At 42.1% G+C, this 27093-nt stretch overlaps 2 protein-coding genes and 1 long non-coding RNA gene across 4 annotated transcripts in view; 2 read left to right on the top strand and 1 right to left on the bottom strand.

The window, feature by feature from the left end:
• Positions 1-2122, top strand: part of TTC38 (tetratricopeptide repeat domain 38) — a 25938-nt gene extending 23816 nt beyond the window's left edge. The window contains exon 14 of the mRNA XM_030480510.1: positions 435-2122. Coding sequence (XP_030336370.1) covers positions 435-528 — 94 coding nt within the window. The 3' untranslated portion in view covers positions 529-2122. The remainder of the gene's footprint in view (positions 1-434) is intronic.
• LOC115605702 (zinc finger CCCH-type antiviral protein 1-like) lies at positions 809-27093 on the bottom strand. Of its 2 annotated transcripts, none has more exons than XM_030480508.1 (14): positions 26744-27093; positions 24089-24221; positions 21624-21876; positions 21454-21549; positions 20787-20948; positions 19568-19669; positions 17138-17261; positions 15800-15965; positions 14144-14264; positions 13515-13611; positions 12998-13079; positions 7960-8090; positions 5531-5682; positions 809-4919 (listed from the first exon to the last, which is right to left on the bottom strand). In XM_030480508.1, exons 1-14 carry the CDS (start codon positions 27028-27030, stop codon positions 4636-4638), a joined length of 2190 nt encoding a protein of 729 aa, XP_030336368.1. In that variant the 5' UTR covers positions 27031-27093; the 3' UTR covers positions 809-4635. The 2 variants fall into 2 exon arrangements, with proteins under 2 accessions (XP_030336368.1, XP_030336369.1); XM_030480509.1 differs by having other exon boundaries at positions 21454-21522.
• LOC115605704 lies at positions 6328-9399 on the top strand. Its single transcript, XR_003990690.1, has 2 exons — positions 6328-7013; positions 7895-9399. It is a non-coding gene; the product is annotated as an uncharacterized LOC115605704 (long non-coding RNA).

Below are 27093 nucleotides of genomic sequence, written 5' to 3'. Positions count from 1 at the left end.
AAATCACAAGAGTCTCATTTGGTAGAAATCGTAGATGTTGCTTCTTCATCCACATGGAGGTCTCTTGTAAGGTATTGATTGGGTCTGCCTGTGCACTTAAAAGAATGGATCCTTGGGACAATATGGAGCCTTGCCTGTTCCCTTCCTGAGGTCTCTTTGAAACAAAAAAATTAGATACAACACTGAAGTGATTCCTCTCTGCACACTGGTCTCTGGGCGCTCATTTTCAATCTCTCCCAGTGCTGAAAACAATGCTGAGAATTCTGCTTAAACTTACTGCCAAGGCCAAATGTTTCCAATAGGGGAAACCTGCACCTCAAGAGCGTGTCTTTACATACTGTTTTCCTCCTCTTACAAGGATACTGCTGATGATCTTACAGGAAAACTGATGTACTCATGATCTTCCTGTTTCTCTCTTACCTCTTCTTTCTCAGGTGCCTCCTGAGAGAACGTGATGTGATGAGACCAAATTCACCGATGACAGAGCGACTTATTAGGAAGGCAATAGCTGTTCACTCGATGGCATAAGTCTTTCCTCTGTGCTTCAGCTAAAGAGCAATAAGCTTTTCAAAATAAGCTTTTTCAAATAGCATATAAGCCAGTCAAAGTATGGGTGCAGGGAGCGGAGGAGTGCTCTGCTGTAAACCGTGCTAGCCATTGACGGTAGGTAAGAGTACCTTAGAGTCAGAGATATGATGATGATTTCCTTCCAAAAAAAATAGAGCGCTGTTTCAGGAGGTTGTATCTTACCTGATTCCATAAGGAAGGAAAAAGCTAACCTGCTGATAATGCATAGCTTTCCAGAGCATCCCAGGACACTGCTTTTCTGGTATATTTTCCTAAAAGTTCCCTCTGATTATATACAGTCCAGTAACAGGGCCTGGATTTCAATCCTTCATTTGCCCAATTTGTTACTTCATTAATACGTTAAATAATCAGTAAACTGATCAGGTAATTCAAATGGGCCTTTTAAACGTAGCTAATAGGAAAGTGTGGGGTCAGGGCCAGTACAGGGATAAACCCAGTTCCATATCAGGCCTCCTATCCATTCAGGCGCGAGTCACAGGCTCTGGCCTGACAGATCTGTCTGCATTCAGGCTCTTTCCAGGTGTGTATTGTTGAACTCCCTTTCATAAAATGTGTAACTTTCTCCTTTCAATATAACACCTCAGAGGTTTCTGATATTACTGTGTGAGTGAAACCAGACAAGAGGGACAGTAGCTGCCTGCAACTATTCTAACACAGGTACTCTCTTGGCGCTTTTAAATGTTTTAGGGAAAAAAGAAAAAAGCTTGGATTTCAGCTCAACTACCACCATCTCTGGATGTTAGGTTGGACTTTTGGGAAGTCGGGCTTTACTACCATCTCAATAGCACAAGTCCTTACATGTTAGCAAAGCAGAGTTTAAAAACAATGTTTATAGAGGTGTATCAGAGCAGGTGAAGACTGGAAGGGAGCTTCTGCCACAGAAAGAGAGCTAAGGGGAACTGACACAAAGCTTTATCTGGTACAAGCAATGTGATAAGCTTTGGTGCTGCAAACGATGCACAAGGGGAGCCATGTACCTCTGTGAAGTTCTTGCGCCTCTGGATTCCTGCAGCATAGCAGAGCTAAGAGGTTGTCTTGCAACAGTAATTCTGTAGTCCCTCATGAAGGGAAAGCTGATGTTTCAAACCAAAACTGAGCTAATGCCTCCTCTTCTTCTTCCTGAATAGAAATGCCTCTCAACTCTTCTACTGCCCAAGCTCTGGCTTTGATATCACATCTACACACTCTCCTGCACACAGACATGCTTGTCTACTCAGGCTCTTCCCCATGTCCCACATGCAGTCCCCTTTTGACCTAAAAAAGCACTTCCATAGTTGGCCCTGCACTGCCCCTGGAGGTCCTCCGTAGAGGAATAAGATATGTATAGTCAGGTAACTTTTCCCTCGGGGAATATAACAAGTTGTCTTAGGGAAGAAAAGCTTGAGAACTCTGCTGGCTCCTTGTGAAGTGTGTAATTAATGTTATGATCCATTGCTACATAAATAGAAGAATGACATTTGTAGTACTTTTAACATAATGTGATTGAGAATTTTGTCTGCTTTACATCTATAAATTCAAAGATGTGCTGAGCTGAGCAGCAAGTATATGACTTCTCTGCATGTATGGATGAAGCTTTTAAATGGGTTCATTTCATAAATCTGTAACAGTCTGCTGCATCCAGCAGCCACAACTTCTCTAGGCAACCTGTGCCAGTGTCTCACTGCCCTGACAGTGAAGAATTTCTTCCTAATGTCTAATTTAAATCTCCCCTCTGTCACTTTAAAGCCATTCCCCCTTGTCCTGTCACTACACGTCCTTGTAAAAAGCCCCTCTCCAGATTTCTTGTAGCCTCTTTAGGCACTGGAAGCTGCTCTAAGGTCTCCCTGGAGCCTTCTCCAGGCTGAACAAGCCCAGCTGTCTCAGCCTGTCTTCATAGCAGAGGTGCTCCAGTTCTCAGATCATCTCTGTGGCTTCCTCTGGACCTGACTCCTATAGTTCCACATCCCTCTTGTGTTAGGGGCCTCAGAGCTGGATGCAGGATTATAGGGGGAGTCTTAAGCTGTCAGGATCTCACCAGTATTCTCCATATACTTGCCGGTCTCAGCTCACAGGGGTGGGGAAATGCAGCACTGTGTGTCTTATAGGTGCTCAGTTCTGATTCTTTAAAAGTTACTCATCTAGATATTCAAAAAAGTAGTAGTCTGATGACTACAACATATTTAAAACAGTAGTTCTGCTACTACCTCACCACCTTCTTTCCCTTTTCTTAGGACTTCTGGCAACTGCTCAGAGCAGCTATTTATTTACATGGAATCCAACTAAACTATCACAGCACTTAGAATTTATTAAAAGTATCTTAGGAAGTTCCTTTACAGAAATATTCTCCATGAATCAGACTGTACTCTGCTCTATCCTTCCTGTTTAGCTAAGCATCTACACTAAAATGCAAAAACTACATCCAGGCAGTTCCCTGGTTTAGAAACACAGATGAAAGGAAGACATAAGTTTACATATGGAGAGAAATTGCACACTAACAAGCAAAAAGTGAGTGAAAACACATTTTATTTGCAAATATGTCAAAACTAAATGATTCGGGAACTCTACAGAAAAACGTGAAAGTGGTAAAATCTTCCCTTTTTAATGCATTACTGATGCATATTTTCATTTAGTTTCAAGACAGTAATCTTAGTAAGATTTCCTAGTTTTATATATTTCCCTGTCCTCCAGGTAATTTGCAAACTTTGAGTAGTACGTGTGGTTGACAGATTTGTATTGAAGACGCAAGTAAGTGGGAGGCTATTTGTGTTACTGTAAAGCTTACCTGAAAGCAAAAGTTACTGCTCCTCTATCCTTCACAGTGCTTTCCCTCTTAACAACTAGACTGCCGGAAGAAGACATCTTTGTACAGAGGCTCTTCAGTTCCATTAACTTACAGACTCCTTATTAAGATTCAGTAGAAACTCTATGAGTTTCTGTATTTTCTTTTGGGGACAATAAAAAGCATGTAACTTTGTAAAAGGCATAACCACTGTTGGTGGGGTTGTACATCACTGATGGAGGCAAAGCACATTTATCACATCAGACTCAGAGAAGCAGTATCCAGGATCACCACAGCTACAAAGAGGAGCTGTGCTCGTCAGCAAGTTGCCCCACGCAACGTGGGTAACAAAACATGTATGTCTTAGAACAGCAGCTCTACCACTGGCCTCCAGAGGACGTAACAGGGTTCTTCCAGTCATGTCATATTTATGCAAAAATGAAAACTAACGTCTACAAGTAGGGCAGGAAATATCTCTGCTTCTTGAGATGTTTCTCCTGTCCTATAGCATTTGCTAAGCAAATGTTCACATTGAGAAAATAGGTGGTCACATTACTTGAGAGCCTGCCTTATTTCGGCACAGCCTTTATGTACTTAAGGCCATTAGTTGCAGCCAAACCACCACATTTTAGTACCTACTTACTCATAGACTGGGATTTGCAGTTTCACTTGAGCTCTATTTTTATACAGGTCACACAGCAAGTTACTGCAGATCTGCAAAGAGAATCTGAGCAAACCATTTTCTGATCCAAACAGTAGCTGCCATTGTACAGATGAAACTTCTCCACTTGAGAACTTTAAACTTGAAACTTATATCAGCATTAACAAGTGGCATTTTGAAAACTGACTTGTTTAGAATTGCGATAGATGAGAAGATCAACTGTATTCTGCAATGGAAAGAATCTTTGATTACTAGAAACCTCACAGCATGCTTAAAAACTACTGTACTGTTAATTCTTCTCTTAACTGAGCTGTTGGCAAAGAGAAATACTCTCTAAGAAAATGCATTTACAATTATTTGCCCACAGAAGTTGAAACACTCAATTTCCCATCCCACAATTCTGATTTTTCTGCTATGGTTATTTAAATGTCTAAACTTGATTTAAGAGAGGAAAAGGAGAAGACAAGGCAATGTCTCAACAAATGTAACATCTGCTTTGCCAGCCCTCCTCAATACAGAAATTCCTTGGATTAACATTCCAAAGGATTCTAGCAAAAAGAAGTTGCCAAGTATGAGAACACCTGCAATACAGAAAATAAGACAAGGGTTATAAACAGCTCTGATCCCTTTAAGATACAATACATTTTTTTTCTTCCTCTGTATACTCTATTGTATACTCTGGGTAAATCTGGTATTTTTCAAAGACAACAAAAATGGAGGGATTTGTCTCATTGTCCACACAGCTGTCATAAAACTGGAGCCCATCGACAGACTTTGGCGGGGGGCGCACGTAGGCTGTGTTGCCATTAACATAGTCTCCAACCAGCACACGAGCCACGAACATGACGTTGTTTTTCACCATAGGCTGACAGTATGAGTGGGAATAGGAAGCATCTCTAGCAAAGTAGCTTCCTAGAAAATAATATGAAAACGTGGTTATAAGGAATATGTACAAAGGGACAGCGAAAACAGCATCCCCTTGTTTTTCAGGAGGTATTCAACCCAACTTTCAGGTCTCCTCTTACTCAGTTTACATAATCCCACAGAAATTTTTACAAGAGAAAGGATTTCCACACATGATTTCCACTTTGAATTTGCTACTACAGGAATCAGTTTTTAAAAAAATAAAACATAAAACCACTATAGGTGTGTGTGTTACAATGGGGATAGACAGGAAAACATAAGGACCTTCCACAATCCTGCTGAGGGAATGCACGCCCTTCTTGCTCCCTGCCATGAGGCCTAGCAGCCATTTCTCTGGCAAGTTCAAATTATGACCTTCAGCCTTCAGGAGATCCCACCTACAGCAACAGAGGCTTTTCCAAATCCCTACAGTAATTCTCTTAACACCTTATGAAAAGACTTAACCCTGCTCGAAGCAAATCCTTGTCCTCCCCAGAGGGAAAGAAGATCATAATACTATCACCTACCCCTTTTTTTCCACCCTCTATAGTTCAAAACTTTGATTGCTGTAGTATCAGGGGAGTCTAAGTAGACAACTAACAGAGTCATTTCCTACGTACCCTTCCCATAGACAGTTCCGTTGCTTCCACAAATTCTCCAGTCAAAATTGTGAATACAGATGGATTCCACAAAGGAGGTCTTGGTTCCATGGAAAAGGAGCTTTTCATTTACTTCCTTCCCTCCATTTTCCCTTTTCATCTGTTCCTTCTGCCTAACAGAAAAATGCAGAGGAGGAGTGAGTGAGCCGTGGAAGAAAAGGGAGAAAGGCATTTTTGAAAATGAGTATATAATGTACATGTATGTATCAGCTAAATGAGATATCCTGGGCTGCACCAAAAGAAGTGTGACCAGCAGGTCAAAGGAGGTGATCCTGCCCCTCTACTCTGCTCTCGTGAGACCCCACTTGGAGTACTGTGTGCAGTTCTGGTGTCCTCAACATAAGAAGGACATGGAGCTGTTGGAGCAAGTCCAGAGGAGGGCCATGAGGATGATAAAGGGTCTGGAGCACTTCCCATATGAAGACAGGCTGAGAAAGTTGGGGCTGTTCAGCCTCAAGAAGAGAAGCTGTGTGGAGACCTCATAGCAGCCTTTGAGTATCTGAAGGGTGCCTACAAGGATGCTGGGGAGGGACTCTTCATCAGGGGCTGTAGTGACAGGACAAGGGGTAATGGGTTTAAACTTAAACAGGGGAAGTTCAGGTTAGATAGAAGGAAGAAGTTCTTTACTGTGAGGCACTGGCACAGGTTGCCCAAAGAAGTGGTAAATGCTTCATCCCTGGCAGTGTTCAAGGCCAGATTGGACAGAGCTTTGGGCGACATGGTCTAGTGTGAGGTGTCTCTGCCCATGGCAAGGGGGTTGGAACTAGGTGATCTTAAGGTCCTTTCCAACCCAAACCATTCTATGATTCCCAGTCTGTTTTCTCCTCTCTCAGTTTGGAAGATGAGACACACTAGCAGTATGATGAACAATTACAAGATGAGCAATATACTGATACCACTGCCCAGCAATTCTAGATAATCCTGGCCTTCTTTAGTGCATTTACATAAGCACTGACACTACTACAGTCTCCACTGTACCAACCTTTTGCTCCTCTGTAGGGTCCTACTAGTTCTGCTTTATTGTCTCATCCCTTCCCACCCAAAACTCTGCAGAGTGGAGGTGGTATCCACAGAGCCTCCATGCCCCAGCAGTAACTAGGAGCTGGAGGCAGCTTATTCTTCACACCATACACCCTGAGCTCCTGCCCCTCTGTGAGATCAGTGTGGCTGAGGAGACAGAGCCAGAAGGAGACAAACTGAGCCTCTTTTCACCACTTAAGATTTTACTGATTTAGGCCAGAGTCACACTGAGCTATGACCAGTATCAAAAGAGGAATCTCAATGGAAGGCAAAAATATTTCACAGCATCCAGACATCCTACAGGTCTTCAGAAGCTGTTGAAGGACAAGACAGCAATAATCTTCAGGAGCTGATCAGCTACACAATAAACAGACCGAGGGAGAGGGGAGAATCCTTCCAACTTGTAAACTGCATAAATGAAAAGGTAAGAGCAATGAACTGGAATTTGTTCATTGAGAAATTGCTGAACTCTGTCTGGTTAGCTTAAATATCTCATTAGAGGAGGATAAACAGTACGCACTGCTACATGTTTTAAAGTGTCTTCATTTTTCTACATGAAAAGGTTTTATGAAATTATTAGCTGGTGACTTCCTGGGTTCAGTCACGTTGCAGGTGAAAGTACTTATCTGAGCAGTATTTTCCTTCTCTGTTACCATTCCATACAGTCCTTGAATACTTCTACTAAGTATCTGTGCCTTTGTTTTAAACTAGACATCAGTTCTATGCAACAGCTTAATCTGCTACCAAATTAACCTGAACATGGTCATCTATTGTCACCAGCACCAGCTGAAATCTGTTGTCATCTAGCTTGGCATTCAGTAGTACTGATGGCAGATGCTGCAAACCAGAAAGGAGCTCTGATCTCAGGGATCATTAAGTTAAAGCACAAGGATTCTTTCTCAGCAAATACTGACTTCATTCAGAAAAGGTACTCTTGAGAAAGCCTTTACTACATCTGACTGGAACAAAAGCCCCAAGCACCCTTTAGCCTTGCCTACTTTCTCTAATGCATGAACATTTGTAACAGACAAAACACATGTGCAGCAGGCAGTCACTATTGAATCCCTGAGACAATGCACTATGCCGCATCACTGTGTGCATCCTCATCCCAAATTCTGCATAATTCGTATCTTTCTGTACATATCTGTCCCCCCATCTTCCAAAGGGCCATGCAAAGGGAATCTTCCCCCAGAAGCATGGCATTCTCTGGAAGGCCATTGACACTTAATTTCACTCCTGAACTGCTCCGAAGAAGGAAATACCAGTCATGTTAAAGCACAGGTGGTAACGTCTTTTCTTTCCCAGGAAGCAGATACAGGACACCAGGACACTCCCCCAACCCCAATAAGGATGAGGAAACAAATACTCACCACTGAAACACTTTCCAGAGGGATGGATTCTGAATCCTGTTTATTTTGAGGATGCTGTATTTCTTCATAGTCTGATGAAACAGCTGCTTTATTTGGTTGTATTCAGCAGTTGTATCAGTGATCTCCACTGCCTATAAAATACAAACCAAAGCAAAAAAAGACATGAGGCTTCAGTTAGCTCATAACATGCCAAAGCCTCATTACAGCAGGTACACTTTCAGAAAAGAGTCCCCAACTATACTTATGAAGGTTAACTTAATGTTTTAGATTGTGACTATGTGACTAAATTAGGACAGACACTTAATATGTAAACCAATGTGTCACTCCTGCGCTGCAAGGACACCTCGCCTCTCTTCAGGAAGGATGCTGAAAGGGTCAGTTAAATGTTCATCACCTTCAAGTAAGGGTTGACACAACTTTAGATCTCAGTGAAACAGAAATTTCAGAAACAAAACTTCACTGATTATGCCAGATGTTAGTTTTATATATAAAGCTGTTTAAGAACAAAAGGTGCTAGAAAACAGTATCATTTGTAACCAGACATTTAATGAAGCATCAGCTATTAAAGGTGAAACAAACACATACAACCTCCCAGGATCACAGCTCCTTAACTTATCGAAGTTAAAACTTGGAAAGTTGCACTTAAATACAGACTTAAGAAAAAAAGCTCAATTTCTAAACATAAGAGAACAATTAGGATTCTAATAAGAAGGTTACACTAAATACCCGTTTCAGCAAGTAGATCTCCTTTCCTAAAGGAAACAAAGTCTATTTATTCATACTTTTTGTGTTTAAAAACCCATCAGGAAATGTGCATTTTTCCCATAGAAGAGCTAATGTAAACCAGAATTAAAATAAGATTGGAGCTCTTCTGCTTGCTTGTGTCATGCATAAAGTTTCCATTTTTTCTCTGAAGTAATCTATGCTTCGATCTTCTACAATAAACACTTCTCTTCCATAAGCTTGACTGAAAATGCATAATGCTGGTAGACTGATGTCACTTGGCAGTACTTTCCGCTTCACTGCTGCCTAAGCCAAGCGGGGACGTGAGGTGACATCTCGCATATCAAAGTTGTGTTTAAAGCAGGAAAACTGCTTTAATGGAATCAACATCTTACCAACATCAGGCAAAAACTCCATGTTTTACAAGGCTGAGTTTGAAGAGGAGATAAAAATAGGACTTATATTTCACAGCTGCATATAAATAAAGAGGTGTTTTTCTGGACACCATGTCCAGATTGTGCACTAAGGACTTACTGATGAAAAGGCCTTATCATAGGAAAGTCTTCTAAGGATTGAAAATAAAGTCAGCTACACAAGAAAGAATAATTTCTTTGAATTTATTAAAAAGCTTTTACAAGGTTGAATTAAATTTCGCATGTCTTAATACAAGAGTATTTTCCAAAGCTTTTTTAAAACATAATACAATACATAAAACAATTTGGATGGACACGTATTTATTATCTGCAAGCTCTATAACACCACAGCTCAGGTTGCTCACCATCACCTAACAAGATGAAAATTATGCCACTGTATTTCAGTACTACATCTTTTATTCCTACATAAACAATTCTTCTTTAAACTACAATTACACTTTTGCTATGCTGCATCTTTTACTAAGGAACTGTAACCTTTCTGGGTAAAACAGAGAGTCGGCCACATGGTACAAAGCATAATCCTGTAAGTAATTCAATTATTTTATCATATGGTGGACTTCAGGCAACAAAGCCAGTTATATTCTGCATGAAAACTTTGTGCGATTGTCCATATTTCCCCAAGGATGTTTCTCCTGCTAATAAAGGGTAACATCACGTTGCTCTTGCAGGTTGATAACTATCATAGAATCATAGAATGGTTTGGATTGGGAAGGACCTTAAGATCATCTAGTTCCAACCCCCTGCCATGGGCAGGGACACCTCACACTAGACCATGTTGCCCAAGTCTGTTTCCAGCCTGGCCTTGGACACTGCCAGGGATGGAGCATTTACCACTTCTCTGGGCAACCCATTCCAGTGCCTCACCACCCTCACAGTAAAGAACTTCTTCCTTATATCTAACCTGAACTTCCCCTGTTTTAGTTTGAACCCATTACGCTTGTCCTAGCGCTCCAGTCCCTGATGAAGAGTCCCTCTCCAGCATCCTTGTAGGACCCCTTCAGATATCGGGTACTTCTTAACAACATTAACTTTTTTAGCTCTTTTCATCTTCAGAGCTAAAATGAAAAAACCTATAGAGCATAAGCATTTGCTAACCCACTATCAAGGAGTGGAGTTTCTGAGGCAGAAGAGGAATCACTGCAGACAGTAATTTCTGTTAGCATGTGACTACAGGAACAGTACTCTGTGATATCAAACCTTGATCTCCGGTTAACTTGGTTTTGGAAGCAGCACAGGTTGGACTAGTAACAGTAACCCAAGGAGAACTGCTATCTGTAAAGTACACGGACAGACTTTTCACGTTGCATCAGCTCTCGTTCCTGTTTACAGAACAGCAATCTTTGGCACACATGTCAGGATTCAGCAACATAGCAGCCAAAGACTGATCCTCTGACATAAACCCACACATTTATTGCACATATTTCTCAGTTGTACATTAAAGATACATTTTAAAACCCAGCATGAAATTCCAAGACAATATAAACTCTTTTTTTTAATTTGTCTCTAAAAGGTTTACCAACTACTAATTCCACTTTGTTACATGGAGACAGAAGAAATTCACACCAACTTGCCACTTGGTGTTCCCAAGTTCCATTGGGCATTTCATACACTCTGCGTTCTACAGAGCTATGATTCTAAATGACTTACAGATTAAGATACTGCAACACTCAAAAAATAAGCAATATTACCAAAACACAACTACTCTTTTTAAGCAAAGATGACTTTCTCCCTGTCTCATAGGTGTTCCTTTTTAAAATGGACCGCTTCCAGTGCAACAAATTTTGGCAGGATTATTTGTCAGTGTCTGAAGAATTCATCAATTAGTAATTGCCAGGTTGTATGATGGTCACCACATGCACGTAGAATCCCAGCCAGTCCCAATATTACCTACTGCAAAAAAACCAAGCATAGAGTCCCATATAAATATTTAATCTAGCCCAGGCTTTCACCTGAAGTGCCAACAGGTACTGTGGGCTTTGTCCCTTTTTAAGTACAGAATTAACTTTTCCTTTCCAGTGAAAGGCACTCAGTTTACACATTAAGAGACAGTTTCTTAGGCACCAACTCAGCAAGCAAACGGAGCTCTGGGGAGCAAGATGAACTTTCCACCACACGCATCCCTACAAGTACCTCTATGATACCATGGATCTGTACATCGCGTTCCAAAGTGTCTCACACTCACCTCAGTGACTCCAGAAACACCCCAACAAATGGACTTGACTAAAATTCAGACTGAAATTTGCAGAGTAAATAAGGGAAGCAGCCAAGCACATACAACTCAGAGACCTATAAAGAACTGAGCTACCTGTCTTCCTGGCATTCTTTGGAAAAATTTAAGCTTATGTCCATCAGTTAAGCTGCTGCTAAGCCAAAGGGAGAGCTGATTAGCTATATCCTTTGTTACTTTGACAGAGCTCAAAATATCACAGGCCCAAATCTTCAAAACGTCTGGCTGCCATATTTCCACACAAACTCCTTCTCAGTTCATTCAGTGGGTGCTGGACACTGACACTTTTATAATTGTGAAATTTTTTGTGAAATTTGACAGTTTTGCTGATTGTGAAAACCAGCTATTTGAAGTGAGCTAATGTACACAGCAGCTGACTTCAATTTTACCTGCTCATTTTTCATTAGGACTGGGTTTAGATGAATTTGCTACACGCACATGGCCAGATACAGGAGTTACACTAAGGCATAATCCAACACAAGAGGGTAGTCAGGGTAAAATGAAACATTCAGCACAAAGCAGAGTAACAGAAACCAGCCCAGAGAAGCTACGAGACAAGATTTTCTGGTTCTCGTGCCACTGCCAATGTAACTACACTAGGGAAAATAAAATGCAAAGAGTAAGAATGGCAGTGGAGCTCTCCATCAACTGAACCTAGACAGAAAGAATTCCCAGTTGGGAAATATGATATTACTTCTGTCCTGTCCCTAGCCATCAAGATATCTGTGCCAATATAACTTGGTCAGCATCATACAAGACTCTGACGCAGTCAACAAGGAAAACCTTATGCTCTACCTTATGTGCTGTCCTTCAATCAGGGGCAAAAACACTATAAAAAGGCCAAGTGTAATACTGAAAAGCCTTTTTTCCTAGCATTCTAGCATTTCCACAGTCTGTGTTGCTCTTCCAGGACTGCTTCTTAATACCATTAGACATAGCAATTTAAAAAAAACCTAAAACTAAACCTAAGAATTACTAATATTTAAAAACATCTGAACATTTTTATTCTTGGTAGACCAAATAGGAACCCAGACCTTGGGCTGACAGGGGTTTGGTTTGTTGAAGAGATTACTGCAAACAGTTTTTTGATACCACTGACTGTAACTCTACTTCTGTCCTTCCTTGAGGCCATGGTCTGCACTCAGATCTGTGATGCTCACGACAGTACTGGGTGACTTGAAAGAGCATACAGGGATTACCCTTCCTACATCTCCAACCCAAACTTTATCTATCAACAGCCATGATGGTATTATTATTGGATGGTTTTTTAATGGCCTGCACAGGAAGAGTTTGGTCTCAGCCCAGTTTCTAGTGAAGAAACAGACACTTCATAAAAGCCCCTTGTTTAACTGGTCCACCAAAGTAAGCCATTTTTTCCTTTTTAATAGTGAATCTTTTTGTACTGAATTTGATGAGGTTTGGTTTTGCATGTAGATAGATGCCTAAAATGCCGCTGAAGTTCATGGGAATTTGGCATGAGCTTTTGGGAGATCACCTTTAGCACACCCACCCAAGAAATCACTCCTGTCCCTTTTTAGCACCTACTCAGTTACAATTGCTTCAGTTAAGCAGCATCCTCCTTTGAATCATGCCTTTAGATCACAATTACAAGGGGAAAAAATAAGAAGGGAAGTGAGGGGAAGAAGATACATACCTTGTATCCGAAGTCAGGCAGTGCAGACTGATCCCAGTGGACAGGACAGGACTGATTTGGAATAGAAGAATCCCTCTGGCTGCTGGCGAACAGACAGAAAACGAGGTGTTAGTAAATCTAGTACGGCTCCGAACATTTGAACTGGCAGCATCCCCTTTGGCCAATACCTACATTTAAAAATACACAAAATAACCCACAAAACCCCTGGGAAACGGCCTCAGTCTGTGAGCTGAGCTTTGCATGCTGCCATTCAATTGTCACAGTCCTCTTGCTTTTTTAATGAACAACCGTCCATCACCAGCCCTGTGGACGTGGTACCTGGAGTAACATGTACCCCAAAAACCAGGTGATGCACCAAGCTGGCAGTTGTGATACAGCTTCTGCTCAGTCAAATGGATATGTTTCTTTCTAGCAACAGCTCTGTTCTTCACACAATTACTGCCAACACTGGAAGCCATTTTGCCTTATAATTACTTCTGAAATATGAAAACCCAACAACTTAAAGTGCATCACTCACCCTTTCTTTATCTTCTGCACATCTTCAGAAGACACAAACTTTGGTCGCCTGCAGACCCGTCTTTGAGTTTTGTAAGAGGTGTTTGTCTGGGTCATTTCTTGAGGAGAAAAGGGAAGGAAAAAGTAACAAATATGTGACTACAAGATGGGGTCATTAATTAATAACAATTATTCATTAATGGAAAGTGTATATTCATTGTCAATTCTATCTGCTGAAGAATGGTGGCATAAAGCCTATAAAGTCATAAAGTCATGCTCTTTAAGTGTTGCTCCAGTTGCAGAGAAAGATGCTTATTTTTCATTTTTACCATCTACAGGGTGTCCTGGGTTCAGCTATAGCAGTCATAGGGTTAACTAACTTTACTTAAGGTTTACTATGACTTTATTTGAAGACTAAGAATCTTTTTTATTTCTGGTCCAGTGTGAGTCTGGATAGTGTCAAGGAATAAGGGGAAAGGTTACTTTTATAAGGAATTTCCTCTGGGCCATCACTACCTCACTTCCCATTCCAGTGAGTAAATCTGGTAGTGTTAGTAAAACAAATTATGGCTTCTAAAAGCTGGGATAGCTTGCAAGTTAGCCTTTGCAAAGCACTTCATAGTTGTAAATAAGAACCTTTACAATGAGTACCTTTAAAGTTGAGCTTGTAATTATATAAGCCAGCCTGGAAAGATATGGTGCCATCTGGATCCGCTAGATACAAGTTCTCAATAATAGCAGAAGATGGTGAGCTCACACTATCCCCTTCTCCCTTTGTGGGCAAAAAGAGGGAAAAAAGAGAGAGAGAAGAGTAATGAGTGAACACAGTCAGGACTAAGGCCTGGATAACTAGTCTGGGAAGAGGGAAAGAAGACACAAAGAGTAGGATGAAGAGGAATCTACATTAAGCATGATTACCAAACACTCTTAACATGCACATGAATACATTATTAGTAATGATGGACACACATATATCCCATTTAAACTCCTGTAACAAGTTGTGCTGGTTTTGGCTGCAATAGAGTTCAATTTCTTCATAGTAGCTAGTATGAGGCTATGTTTTGGATTTGTGCTGGGAACAGTGTTGATAACACAGGAATGTTTTAGCTATTGCTGAACAGTGATGGGAAGTGGTGAATGAACTCCTTGCTGTGCTTTTGTGTGTAGCTTTTACTTTACCTATTAAACTGGCTTTATTTCAATCCATGGGTTTTCTCACTTTTACCCTTCCCCAATCCCACTGGGGATGGGGGTTGAGCAGCTCTGTGGTGCTTATTTGCCAGCTGGGTGTGATGGATGCACTCGACTCCTTGACCAAACTGGTGGTATTTTGGTTCAGGCTCCAAAGGAAGTAAAGGTCCAGGCTGTGACTGGTCCATGACTTTTTCTAGTTCCAACCTGTTCCCAGAAAACCCTCACAGGAACAAGGTGACATGGTGAGTGAGCATTGATGTATGAGCCTGGAAACCAGAACGTTGATCATGTGATTAACACATGAATAGCAGGTGGTTCTTCCAAGGCTAATTTGTCAAGGAACAAAGAAAATTGCAGGTACGAGGAGTCTCATATTTACCTTTTTCATCACATGTAATTTGACTATGAGCCAACCACTTTATTCCACAAATATGTCAGCCCGAGTGAGCTTTGTTTGAGCTCTCTCTGCTAAGGAGCAGGCTCAAGGATCTCCCTTTGAGCTGGGACACCTCTCCAGGTTACTCCTCAAGGCTGAAAGACCCCTTACCAACTGCAGACCTTTGGTAAGTGACTTAAATAGTGCATAACCTTGTATTACAGTGTACAAAGATTTGTATTAGTAACTTTGAGTTATCTTATGTTCTCTGTGAAATAAGTAATAGAGTGAACCTTGCCACTGGGGCTTTGCTGTCTTACTTCTACAACATCCTACTACAAAAAAAACTTTGCTGCTTCCTTTGGCAGTGGTTCTTCAAATGGTCTAAAATCTCCCCCACAACAAACTGGCATAGTCAGCAGATCCTAAATCTGCTCCATGACACCAGGGTTAAACCACAATGCAAGTCTAATTCTCTAATGTGCAAAACAATGTACAATATGTAAAAAGTTCATACTGAACCTCACTGCAAGGAGATAAGGTATGTTTCCTCCCCCATAGCCTGTCACCATTTCATCACATCTGTTATGAATATCTGTAGCTTCACTGCCTTACTTGACACTGTAACATTCAAGCATAAGTATTTACTTAATTAACCCTGCTGAGTAAAAAGGGAAGAGGGGAAAGAGGCTCCACACGTTTCTTCAGAAGTGATTCCTGGCACAGGATGTAGTCACCTGTTCTCCATATTCAATCCATTGGCCTTTGTCATTCTTCCAATACCAAAGCCACTGTGTGGTCAATAAAAATGTGGGTTTTGTGACTGATGATGGTGTAGAGAGGCGTCGAAGCAAAGAAGAGCAGCAGGTCATTGTCTGGAAATCAATGTTCTTACCCACTATTCTGTAAGGACAAAATCAGGTTTGTTGTAATTAACAGTATATACATTAGCCTTTAATCCCCAGTTTAAAATGGTGGAATTTTCTTTAATATAATGTGACTGCCTGAACGTAATAGGCCTGAAATATGAATATTTCCCACAGCATGCATGGCAGCTCTGAAAACTGTTTCCAAACTTCAGAAGTGAACTATGGCCTATGAGACACCAAATGCCATCTCAATCACTAGCCACATGCTGCACTGCCAGCTTTACAGACAGTCTGGGGCTACATGTACAATGTGGCAAAGAGTACTTCTGAAATAAGTATCATGTTTAGTTTTTCTCAGTACAAAAATGGAAGTTGGTAAGTACCTGCCTGAGTTGCCAGCAAACACCTGCAGTGTACCAGCTTTCTTTTTAATGCGGCTACAGAGGATGCAGTCCCAGCTGCAAGTTCTGTAAATAGCATTCATCACTGGAGCCACCTGGGCTCTTACTCCTGGAAGCCTTGAAAAATTAACTCTCAGGCAAAAAGACTTTGAAAGCAGCCTCCTGTTGGGAACCTTGCTTGTGATTTGTACCATCCAGCAGCCTTATCGAGATGCAAATCAAAGTCATCTGCTGTCAGAAGACGCACAGGCCAAAACGCCTACGGAGGTCAAACCTGGGGTCCCTTATGAATCCACGGGGCTTAAAGGGGGGCTTTCAGAAAGGAGTTAAAGGGAAAATGTGCTCTCTTAAAAAAAAGATGGGCTGCTTACACAAAGGAGCATTTAATAAAATTTCTCTAGGCATATTATAGATACTAGCTGTATTGGGAAAGGAATAGCCATAGAGAAGGACCAGCTCTGAACTGGTGTTAAAAGGCACAACTTAAATTACTATAAAGTATGATTCATTATTTGAAATACTAATATTTTAAGCACTAAATTCCATCCACTTCTTTTTACCCTTGAGTTTTAAACGCAAGATAGTTTTGTTACTTTTAGAAGACAAAAATGGGGTGATATTTCCATGCAATCACTTTTACTTTTCTTTTTAAGAAGAACAATTCTTATTTGTACATCCTCCTAGATCCTGAGCAGCTCAGTAATCAAAAGTTATGGAAGTCAGACACCTTTAGGAAGAATACAAAGAAGCTTTCCTCCAGGTCTCAACCACAGTACTCTAACCAAGCAGTACAGCATCACTATACCTGCTGGTCTGTGGGTCACAATAGGCCTTTTCAATTTCCTCCATCATGGAGAGGTCATTCCAGGTCACCCCATTATATACCTGCCATCGATACGGCAAGTGGTAATGAACAAATCTGCATTTATCTGTAATGAGATCAGACACAGTCAAGAGCTCTGCAATCATAACAGAGCGAGACAAGGTGGGGTGGGGAGGGAAGGAACAAGCATTTTTTACACTCTTGGCTTTATCTCCTGGACTTTGGTACAAGCAATAAAGACAGAGTGCTGAAAATAGAAATATATTTGAACTATAGGAGTGTCTCCAGTCTTACCTGGAAAAGCAACATAAGCTCTCATACTGCTAAATATATTCCAAAGAAGCCACAACCTTCCCTTTGCTGAAACTCAACATTGGCAGCTGGGAGAGCAGTGCCACAGACAGGAAGTGCGTGTCTATGGGTCACACCACCATGTTTCTCAGCCATAAAAACTCTAGTCTCCACGTCACATGAGCACACAATATATCTGATTTTCTCTTTCCTTTAGAACATATGGGGTGGTTATCAAAATCTGCATGGTTTTCCAGGACAAGCCCAATGAATGAGGCAGCATAAAGGACTGCAATACTCCAAAGAACATCTCCCGGAAGGGACCCTACACTCACCTCTGAACAGGTAGCACGCTCCCCCACTAACAAGGCTGCCAGGCACTGTTGGAATTGTTGCTTTGCTTCTCAGAAAATAGGAAGCAGCAATTCTTAACTGCCTTGCATGAAAGACTTGCAGCTGTGCTATATACCATTCACACAGGAAGAGGAAGACTTCTGGGATTTTTTAAATCATCTGTTTTCAATGCATATATGTCTGCATGTTTGAGTTCAGATCTGCTTAACACCCCTGCACATGTGCACGTTGCTGGATACAGGCAGAGGCTGATCTCCAAGCCTCTGATACTCCACATCAGGTATGGACCAAACCTCTTCATTTACCACTTTTGAGCCAAACATGGCACGGCAAAGTACACTAACTCTCCAACTACTACTTGAGTTTAGCTATTTAGTGGTCACAATATAGCTGCTTTGAGCCTGACCTCCACAGCCAGCACACGGGTACACCATTGACATTATGCAGGTCCAAAGGCTGATAAACTTAAGCCTCAAGCCTGGTCTTAAACAAGCAGAGAGTCTGAGAAATCTGACACAAGGCTGGAGTAGCTGCTGTACAGATAGAGCCAAAAGGATTTTCACCATTCATGACCCCTGATGTATCTGACCAGAGAACATAAGGAAATGAACCCCAGTTATGAAGACGACAGTGTCATTCACTCCTTTCTTCCTTCTTTTTAGTTAACAGAGCTGGAGTTCACCCTGTCTTGAAAGCACTGTGCTTAAATTAACTTGGCATGCTGCAGACAAAACCACACTTGGTCTCTCTTGGCCAGATTTTATTTCTATTATCCAGAAATTACCCATAAAAGAGAAATTATTTTTTAAAGTGCTGTCTCTCTTCAAAGTAATGATTAAGAAAAGGTATTGTCAAGCCCTAAAGTAACTTACTCATCTGCATCTCAGAAAAGGAACTTCTGACAGGAGAACGGCATCTTTACCAGAACACACACACAACAGAAATGCTAAATGCATACAAACATCTCAGACCAAACAGTTATCACGCAACTTATTGTCCATATCCTAAGTGAAAGCAAACACAGTCTGATCTATTTAAGTGGATCTTTTACCAAGACCAGGCAGTCAAAAGAGGAGTAGTCCTTTAGAAAGTGACTGGGCAAGCTCAGTGAAAGAAAATCTCATGGTACCTCCTTGTAACCAAGGAAGAGCCTAACCTGAGGCTCTGGAAGCAACTGTTCAGGGACAGCCCCCAAATACAATTGTTATACTTGCAGTTTCCCTCAGACCTCTGCTATTGGCCACTGCCAGGTAGACAACGGACTAGATTTACTTTTAGCTTAGCTGGTACAACTACTATGCTTTCTTAAGACATTTTAACACCTCAGATCACTTTAAAAAGGACTTAATAGGGAAGAGTATCACTATTATCTGATGTACATAATATATAGCAGGAATAAAGGATGACCTATAGTTACCAGTTGTCAATGATGACAACATAAGAAAAGCTCTTAAATTGATTTAATATTTACAGAAAGTGTAACATTTAACATTTGAAGGGTTTTTGCCACAGAAATACACACAAAGCCTGCCCCCATCAACAGGGCTGAAACAGGCCATAGACGAATCATCCAGAGGAGAAAGGGTTTACTGTACCCACCTGACTCCCCTCTGATTATGTCTGTAATTCTAACAGTGTTTATTAGTGACTTGGAAACAAAGCAAATGAGAAGGCAAAATTGCTACTCCATATGGCACCGCTATTGCCATATGAGTGGGGAGTGCCTCTGTAGACTCCAAAGATAACATTACTTTTTACAAAGCTTACCTTTATGTTTGCAGTACTTCCAGACATAGAACACACATATCTGATCACACTTCTCTTCTTTGTTGTCCTTTGAAGCTTTAGAAGAGGAATCACCTTTTTTATCTATAGGAAAGAACACATTGATCCTTATTTGCCCTATCAAAATAGACCAAGATGTCTAAGACGAAGACACTGCATTTGGTATTTCACCCCAGAAATAACAAGGAGTTGACTGCAGTAGCCAAGTCAAGCACTTCCAGGATTCGACTATCGCACATACATGAAGCCCCACCACAAGAGCTAGGGCTTTGTGACTGACCAGTGAACCCCTACAGTGGAAAAAGTCTCAGCAGAAATGGGCAAGGGCAATGTCATGAAGCTCAGAGAGTAACACAGGGTGTCACTGACCATGGCTGCTGCAAAGAAGCTGACTTTTTCTCAACACAAAGGGGACCAAAGGGTGGCCTTTGCTGTACATAAAGGGATATGTCAGCTGAGTGAATCAACTGGTGATATAAATGTTTCTCCCTGAATTAGCCAGACCAGCATGAAGTGAGTGAACACAGGGCTCAGCCCAACACAGGGGTATAAAAATTAAGCAACTAACAAAAGAATTCCAAGGAGAGCAACGGCCTTGAGCTGGCTTCAGCCCACATATTCCTTCCCAGGGACTGGGAACACCCAGCATCATGACAGTGAGCATATTATACAGACCAGTATGGGAATCACATTGGTATTGACTGAACTGTGTATTCCAATTGCTATGTTTTGGTAAGTGTAACTTCACATTTGTATTTTGTTTTCAGTGTATTTTGCATTACTCTGCTACATCAGAAATTTCATTGTATTGGGCAAGGCTACGATAATTCTTTTCATAGCAGCTCATATGATGCTGTGTTTTAGATTTTTGACCAAAACAATGCTGATAACACACTGATGCTCTAGCTTCAGCTGAATAATGTTTGCACAGCATCAAGGCGTTCTGTTTCTCACCCTGCCCCCCTGTGAATTGACTGGGGGGTGCACAGTAAGTTGGAAGGGGACACACCTGGCAAGACCCAAACTAACCAAAGAAATATTCCATATAACACTATGCTCAGCAATAAAGGGGAAAAGAGGTGTTTTAGAAGGGTTAGTTATCATTTGCTTGGGAACTGGCTGGGCATCAGCCTATATGTGGGAGGTGGCGATTGCCTTTGCAACACTTCTTTTGCTTCTTTTTCTTATTTGTTTCACTTACCCTTCGCTTTCTCCTGTTCTTGACACTCAAGTTTTCTTGAGGTCGCTTTCTCTTTTTCCTCTTCCCCTGATCCACAAGTGGTGAGGGGGAAGTGAGCGTGTGGCTGTGCGTTGCCTAGCTGCCCGCTGGAATAGCCCACAACACCTGTGTAACGGCACCTATCTTCAAATAAGTAAGTTTGATATTAATCATCACATCCTCCATGCGTGGAACATCTGAAAAAAAACTGTTGAGAGTATTGGACTCTGACAGGTTTTAAAGACAAGACCCTTCTGCTCAGGAGGACAAGAGATTTAGGTGTTCCTGTTCCCTCACTGGAAGGTATATCAAGACAACTGCTCAACTGGCAAAGCTATATCCATTCCCCAGGAACAGAAGGCAAGGAAAGATCTCACACAGACACAATTCTGTCTCCTTCCCAGGAAGCAAATGATGTCCAGAACAGTACAGAGACCAATCCCAGACTACTCCCCATTGTGCTGCACAATGGTTGGGCAGATATCTCAACACTCCTCCACAGGCCATCCAGGACCATGGCTTTCAGCATCTGGCAGGGTAAGCACATAAGCTGCACTCCAACTACCACAGGGAGCTGTAGGAACTGTATGAAAACAGATCCCAATGAGAACCACCGATCCCAGGACTGAAGGTTAGAAACAATCCATACCTCCATCTTTACCTTCAGCTCCTGTTGGAAACTGGTGTTGTTGCTGACCAGGTGCATGGCTTCTGGGACCTGCATGAGAAGACTGAATGAACAGCACTGCTGAGCCAGAAACTGAGCTAGCTGGTAACATCCCAATTTGTGTATCGAGGATGATGTTTCTTACAACTTACTTTTCCCCTTCTTCAGTTCCTTGATGAATTCCATATGCTTGTGATTACATATAGTCTGCATGTTTGAAGCTATCTTCACATCAATGCCTCCGGTTTCCAACACTCTCAATGAATTGGTATCCAAGAGGTTATGGGACCTCTTGCAGCAAAAAAATCTACATTCCCCATGGAGAAAGTGTCGACAAACATGAAGCTTGTTACAGTTATTCTGCTGGCTGCAGTTACTATCCTTTCTGTTGTAAAGTTGGCAAATCTAGAAGTGGGAGAACAGATGCAATCTGAAATGGAATCAGTAATTCCACTAGAATCACATTAGAATCGGTATTGTTTTTCTTTCTTCTATAGACATGCAGTTTTAACAGCAGAAATACAGAGACAAAAAGGCATGTTTTTATTGTGACTTCTTCAATCTAGGCAGATTTCTTGTATGGAAGAGCAGGCATTTTCAGCTGACTCATGCATTTCTAGTTTTGAAGTTGTGCATAAGTGGGGTTTTGTTTTTGGTTTAGGTTTTTTTCCCCCCCAAGAAAAGCCAATCCAACAAGCATTCATTCTTGGCACTCCTAAACAAGACAGTCACATAACAACTGACTGGTTTACAGTTATTCTATTAAAAACAAACAAACCCCTGCAGACACCAAGGTGAGAAGAAGGAACAAAGGGAGGTACTCAAGGTGCCTGAGCAGAGATGCCCCTGCAAGGCCAGCTACAGCCCAGGACTGTGACCAGATGGGTTTTAAGTATCTCCAAGGGGGGAGACTCCACAACCTCTCTGGGAAACCTGTGTCAGTGTTCAGTCACCCTCATAGTAAAAAAGCATTTTCCGATGTTCAGAGAGAACCTCCTGTGTTTCAGTTTGTGCCCATCACCTCCGGTTCTGGGCACTACTGAGGAAAAATCACTTCTGTGCTTTCTACACACTCCCCTTCAGGTGTTTGTAAACATTGATGAGATGAGATTAGATCCCCCTGAGCCTTCACTTCTCCAAGCTAAATAGACCCCGGTCCCACAAACACAGCACACACACGGTGCCAGTCAGCATTTCTAAACAACCAAGTGGGCTTTCATGTCCCTTTCCCCAGCTCTCAGGTTTATGAATAGCCTACATGACCACTGTCTTCTGCTATTTTACTTCATAATAGGAGTTTAGGTGCTCAATTAGAGGTAATCAATGATGCCTGACTGCAGTGAAGGCTGACAAGAGCTATAGAAAAGAGCTTAAAAGTAATATCAATCAGTGATGGTTGCCACTCTCTGGTCATTACTGGGAGTAATTAAACAAGTAACAGGAGTTTTAGATGCATCTGAGTGGACAAAGGTTTTGTTAATCCTCCTTGCTCATCACCACCATGCTCCTTCAACCTGCCAGCACAACATATTTTAAAACACTACCAAAAAACAAGAAAAGATCTATTTTGTCAAAGCCCAGTACTGTCATAGCAGGGAATAAGAAAGCAATAGAAGTGTTAGGCCAACAGATCTGTGGAGATTATAACCTCCAAAAGACAAAGGTAACAGGCAGTACTCTGGTAATTTCTTAATCAGGAAGAGTTGTAGCCAGAAGAGGATATTCTTGGCTTTGAAACAGACATACCTTGAAGATAGCATTGCCCTTACACACACATGCAGTACCACAACGGATTGTTAGGCAAATTTATCAAAACCAGTGACTTGCATACAAACCAAACAAAGGTGCCTTGTAAAAAATTAGTATACAAAACCTCAGTGGACTTTAGAAGGGGCAGATTTCAGACAAAACTGACTGCAGTCATTTGGTCATTTTTTCACAGATTTTTCTCACTCCCCTATACCCTCAAGCACCAAAAAGTGCAGGCCTACATAGGCTGGAAAAGGAAAGGGGCCCTTGCCTTCTGGTCTCCATCACATCTCAGAGAAAAGCCAACAAACTGGGTTTTGGTTAGGCCTTTTCTCCTGTAAGCACAAACAGTTATTGTGATCTTTCACCTCCGTCTTGCTTACCTCACCGTCTGTAAATCTCTGGTGAAGTTGCTGATGTTTTTTGCTTGCTTGTTTGGAGTAATTTTATAGCTATCCTGTTGGGATAAATGGAGTGGCACACAAAACAGGCCATAGCCTTGTTGTCCACTTCCTGTTGTCAGACAGCAGGTCTTCTGCTGACAAGTTACAGATAAAATAGCTTTATCCAGGTGCCAGCTTTCTGGTATTTAGATAAGCAACACATTCCTCAGCATTTAGCATTTTTATTGATTTTTTTTTTTTTTTTCCCTTACAAGTACTTGGCACTTTCACAACCCCGGCTCTATATTGCTTCTTCTGGTGCTTTCACACCCAGCCATTCCCATTCCTACGTCATTCAGACTAACCTTGGCATTACTGTTACATACCTTAACAGCCTGAAATCAAGATCAGAATTCCACATTCTCTCTGCCCCTCTCCCATTCCAAATGAACAAAAACTTCTCTTAAGAAATCAGTACAACTCACATCAGGGAGGAAGACAGGGTCATTTTGGAGAAGCAGGACTCGCAGCTCATTCTCGTCAAGGCTAGACAACTCATGGGTCTTTAGAACTTTTTTGTTCTCAGCATTGATGATGTTGTGCGGGTACTTACAAGATCTGCAGGAAAATACACAAAAATATGAATGGTTGCTTCTTCAGCCAAGTTGATGTAAAGAACCACTTCAGATAACAACAGGCAACCTGGGAAAACACTGATGCGGCCAGACCACTTTTAAGGAAGCTAGCAGCACAGATTTGAAGTCCAGTCTGTCTACCCCACACTTTTTTTCCCTCCAGTAAGAGGCAAGTCAAGTCACACGACCTGAACAGCTGGAAAGAAAGCTGGTTTTAGAGAAATACATCAACAACAGTGGAAGTTGAAACACCCTTAATAAAGGCTGTTGTCCCAGGGATGGCAGGTGAAGAAAGACACAAGAGTCAGAGTGCAAAACAAAGAGATAAAGAAGCTGAAAACAACACAATTTGTTCTGTCTGCTGGGCAGGAAGTTAAACAAACAAAAACCCCAAAACACAAACAAACCCCAAGGAAGTTCATTAACTTCAAAGTTTTGGATAAAGAAGCAATTAAGCAACAGTAACAAAGATGCTGGTAGCACTTACTAACCCAAGAGAAATGTCTGAAGTGAGTATGCATTAGAGATTGCACGGCTTTTTGCATCTATTTGAAAAGATAATGCAATCAATAAGAGGAGAAGAGTCAACCTATGCATTAATTCAATGCAGTAAAATACAGCTTCCTAATGTCTTGCTCTTCAAAAGCATGGTTTGATATAGCTTTTAGACTAGACACACTAAACCACTAAAAGTACCTGTGAATGTATCTGACCCAAGCCTCTGTCCCCTTTACCATTTTAGCCTCTTTCTAGTTAACTCTTGAAACTCTCCTCATGAAAGCTTTTTTACCTCACGCTGTGTCTGATCCAACCCTTCTGTACAGACTTTTGTGTAGCCATTTCACCCCTGACCACCACTACCTGTTGGACTCATTGCTCTGTAAGTTAATAATAGAATGCAAAGTCTGAAGGGCAGAAGTGTGCCATCTTTGGTCCTGAGAAACAATGTCCTAAGGATATTAGATTCTGTAGGCACTTGATTAATGGCTATGAGGGTAGGTGAGCTACAGAGTATTCGAGGTGGGAGCCATCACCAGCATTCCTCCACAGATAACTTCAGATTCCACTGACAGTAATCAAACGGTGATCTACATCACTTGAGCACACAGTTGTAAGTCGAAGGTTGAAACAGGCCACGAAGACAGTGATAACTAACCAGCTGAGTTTAATAACACATTTATTAAAAACAGGGAAAAGTTACTTGCCAGGCACGAGTTAAAAACAGGTTTAATGGGACTAAAATCCTAATTCCACTAAATAGGAGGACCCCAGTATTTGCACAGACATCTTTCTTTCCAGAGATTCTGGATGCAAGATCTGGAAGCAAGGGTAGATTTTACCTTATCAATTAAAAAATACTCTCTGTCTTCATCCATGTTGTCCTCCTAGCAGTACTTCTGACCCTCATTTTAACCAACCTCCCTCCCATGAAAGACATACTCTTCGTTTTAATAATTATTAATGCACACAAAAGTGATTTTAAATACTTGGTGCTATTGAGAGGACAGAACCGTTTATCATTATGAATGGCATCACCTCGCTGCACATTTTAGTTCACACCAAGTCATCCAGTACAAGCGCCTACTTGCACTTGGATTTCTAATTTCTAATAGTGGGTCACGTGAAAAGTTATTGTACTGCCAGTAAAGAGAGAAATGGTAAGAAAATTTTAGCATCCCAACACTTTGCTAGTACCACTCTGAGACAGATACGGCCTTTCCCCTCCATGCTCTTCAGATCCAAGTGCACTTCGAGATGGTTTGCTGGGCCAGGAAGAGGAAGAATCTGGTGCATATCAATACACTTACTGCAACAGTGCAACGGCTGGGGCTTGGGGGCTTAAACTGCACATTCTTCTATCGGAGCTCACTGTTGCCATTGACTGTGACTGAAAAGCCTCTGGGTTGCACTTCTGCCCCGATTTGTTCCATTCATCTCTTTTTTTTTTTAAATCTTTGGCCCACCAGGCCTACCCTTCCTGTGGATCCTCGGTACATACAGGATTGATGTATGTGGGAACTCAAATGCTGACTCTCAAGAAAGGGATGTAAGCGGGGCAGCAACTTACAGTCATAACTTCATAGTTTAAAACCAGATGATATACTAGCACTGTTCTTTTTCCCTTGGAGATAAATATTTGTAAAGTATTTAAAAGGTTTGAGGAATGAGTGTGGCGGGTAAGAGGCTTCAACAAACAAAAAGTCGTAATACTGACAAAGAAAACCAGGCTTTAGAAAAACACAACCTACCGCGGTCACTTCGAGGTTTAACAGCGAGACACAACAAGCAGCAGCGAGAATGGCAAACGAGTCCTTCGAGAGCAGGAAACGCGCGGTACGAGGCTGTACCCGAGGGGGGGACCTGGCCCGGAGGGGGCCGGGAGCCGCCCCGGGCCAGTCCCGACGGCGGCCCGTTCCGTGAGAAGCCCACGGGGGTCGGGTGCGTATGAGGGGGGTCCCCCGTGCCCTGCCCTCAGCGAGGGCTGCCCGCCCCGGCGGCGCTCACCTGGGCCCCAGGTTGCACTTGCCCATGAGGTGCAGCTTGCAGAGGTGCAGCCGGTCGCAGCCCCCGCAGTCCCTGCGGAGGCAGACCCGCACGGCCGACACGGCCAGCACACACACGCCGCCGCCGTCCCGCTGCACCAGGAACCGCTGGGGGCCCGCCGCCGACAGCGTCTCCTCCAGCTGTTGCGCCGACAGACCGACGAGCTGCCGCAGCTCCGACAGCTCCAGCCGCCCGCCGTGCGCGCACAGGGTCTTGGTGAAGAAGCTACACACCGACGGATCGCTCATCGCTCCCCCTTTGCCCTAACTCGACGGGACGGGATGAGACTAGGAGCGGGGCACGGCGGGGCT

This window comes from Strigops habroptila, chromosome 3, assembly GCF_004027225.2.
Source record: "Strigops habroptila isolate Jane chromosome 3, bStrHab1.2.pri, whole genome shotgun sequence".
Taxonomy (NCBI): domain Eukaryota; kingdom Metazoa; phylum Chordata; class Aves; order Psittaciformes; family Psittacidae; genus Strigops; species Strigops habroptila.
This window is presented reverse-complemented; position numbering and strand designations above follow the sequence as displayed.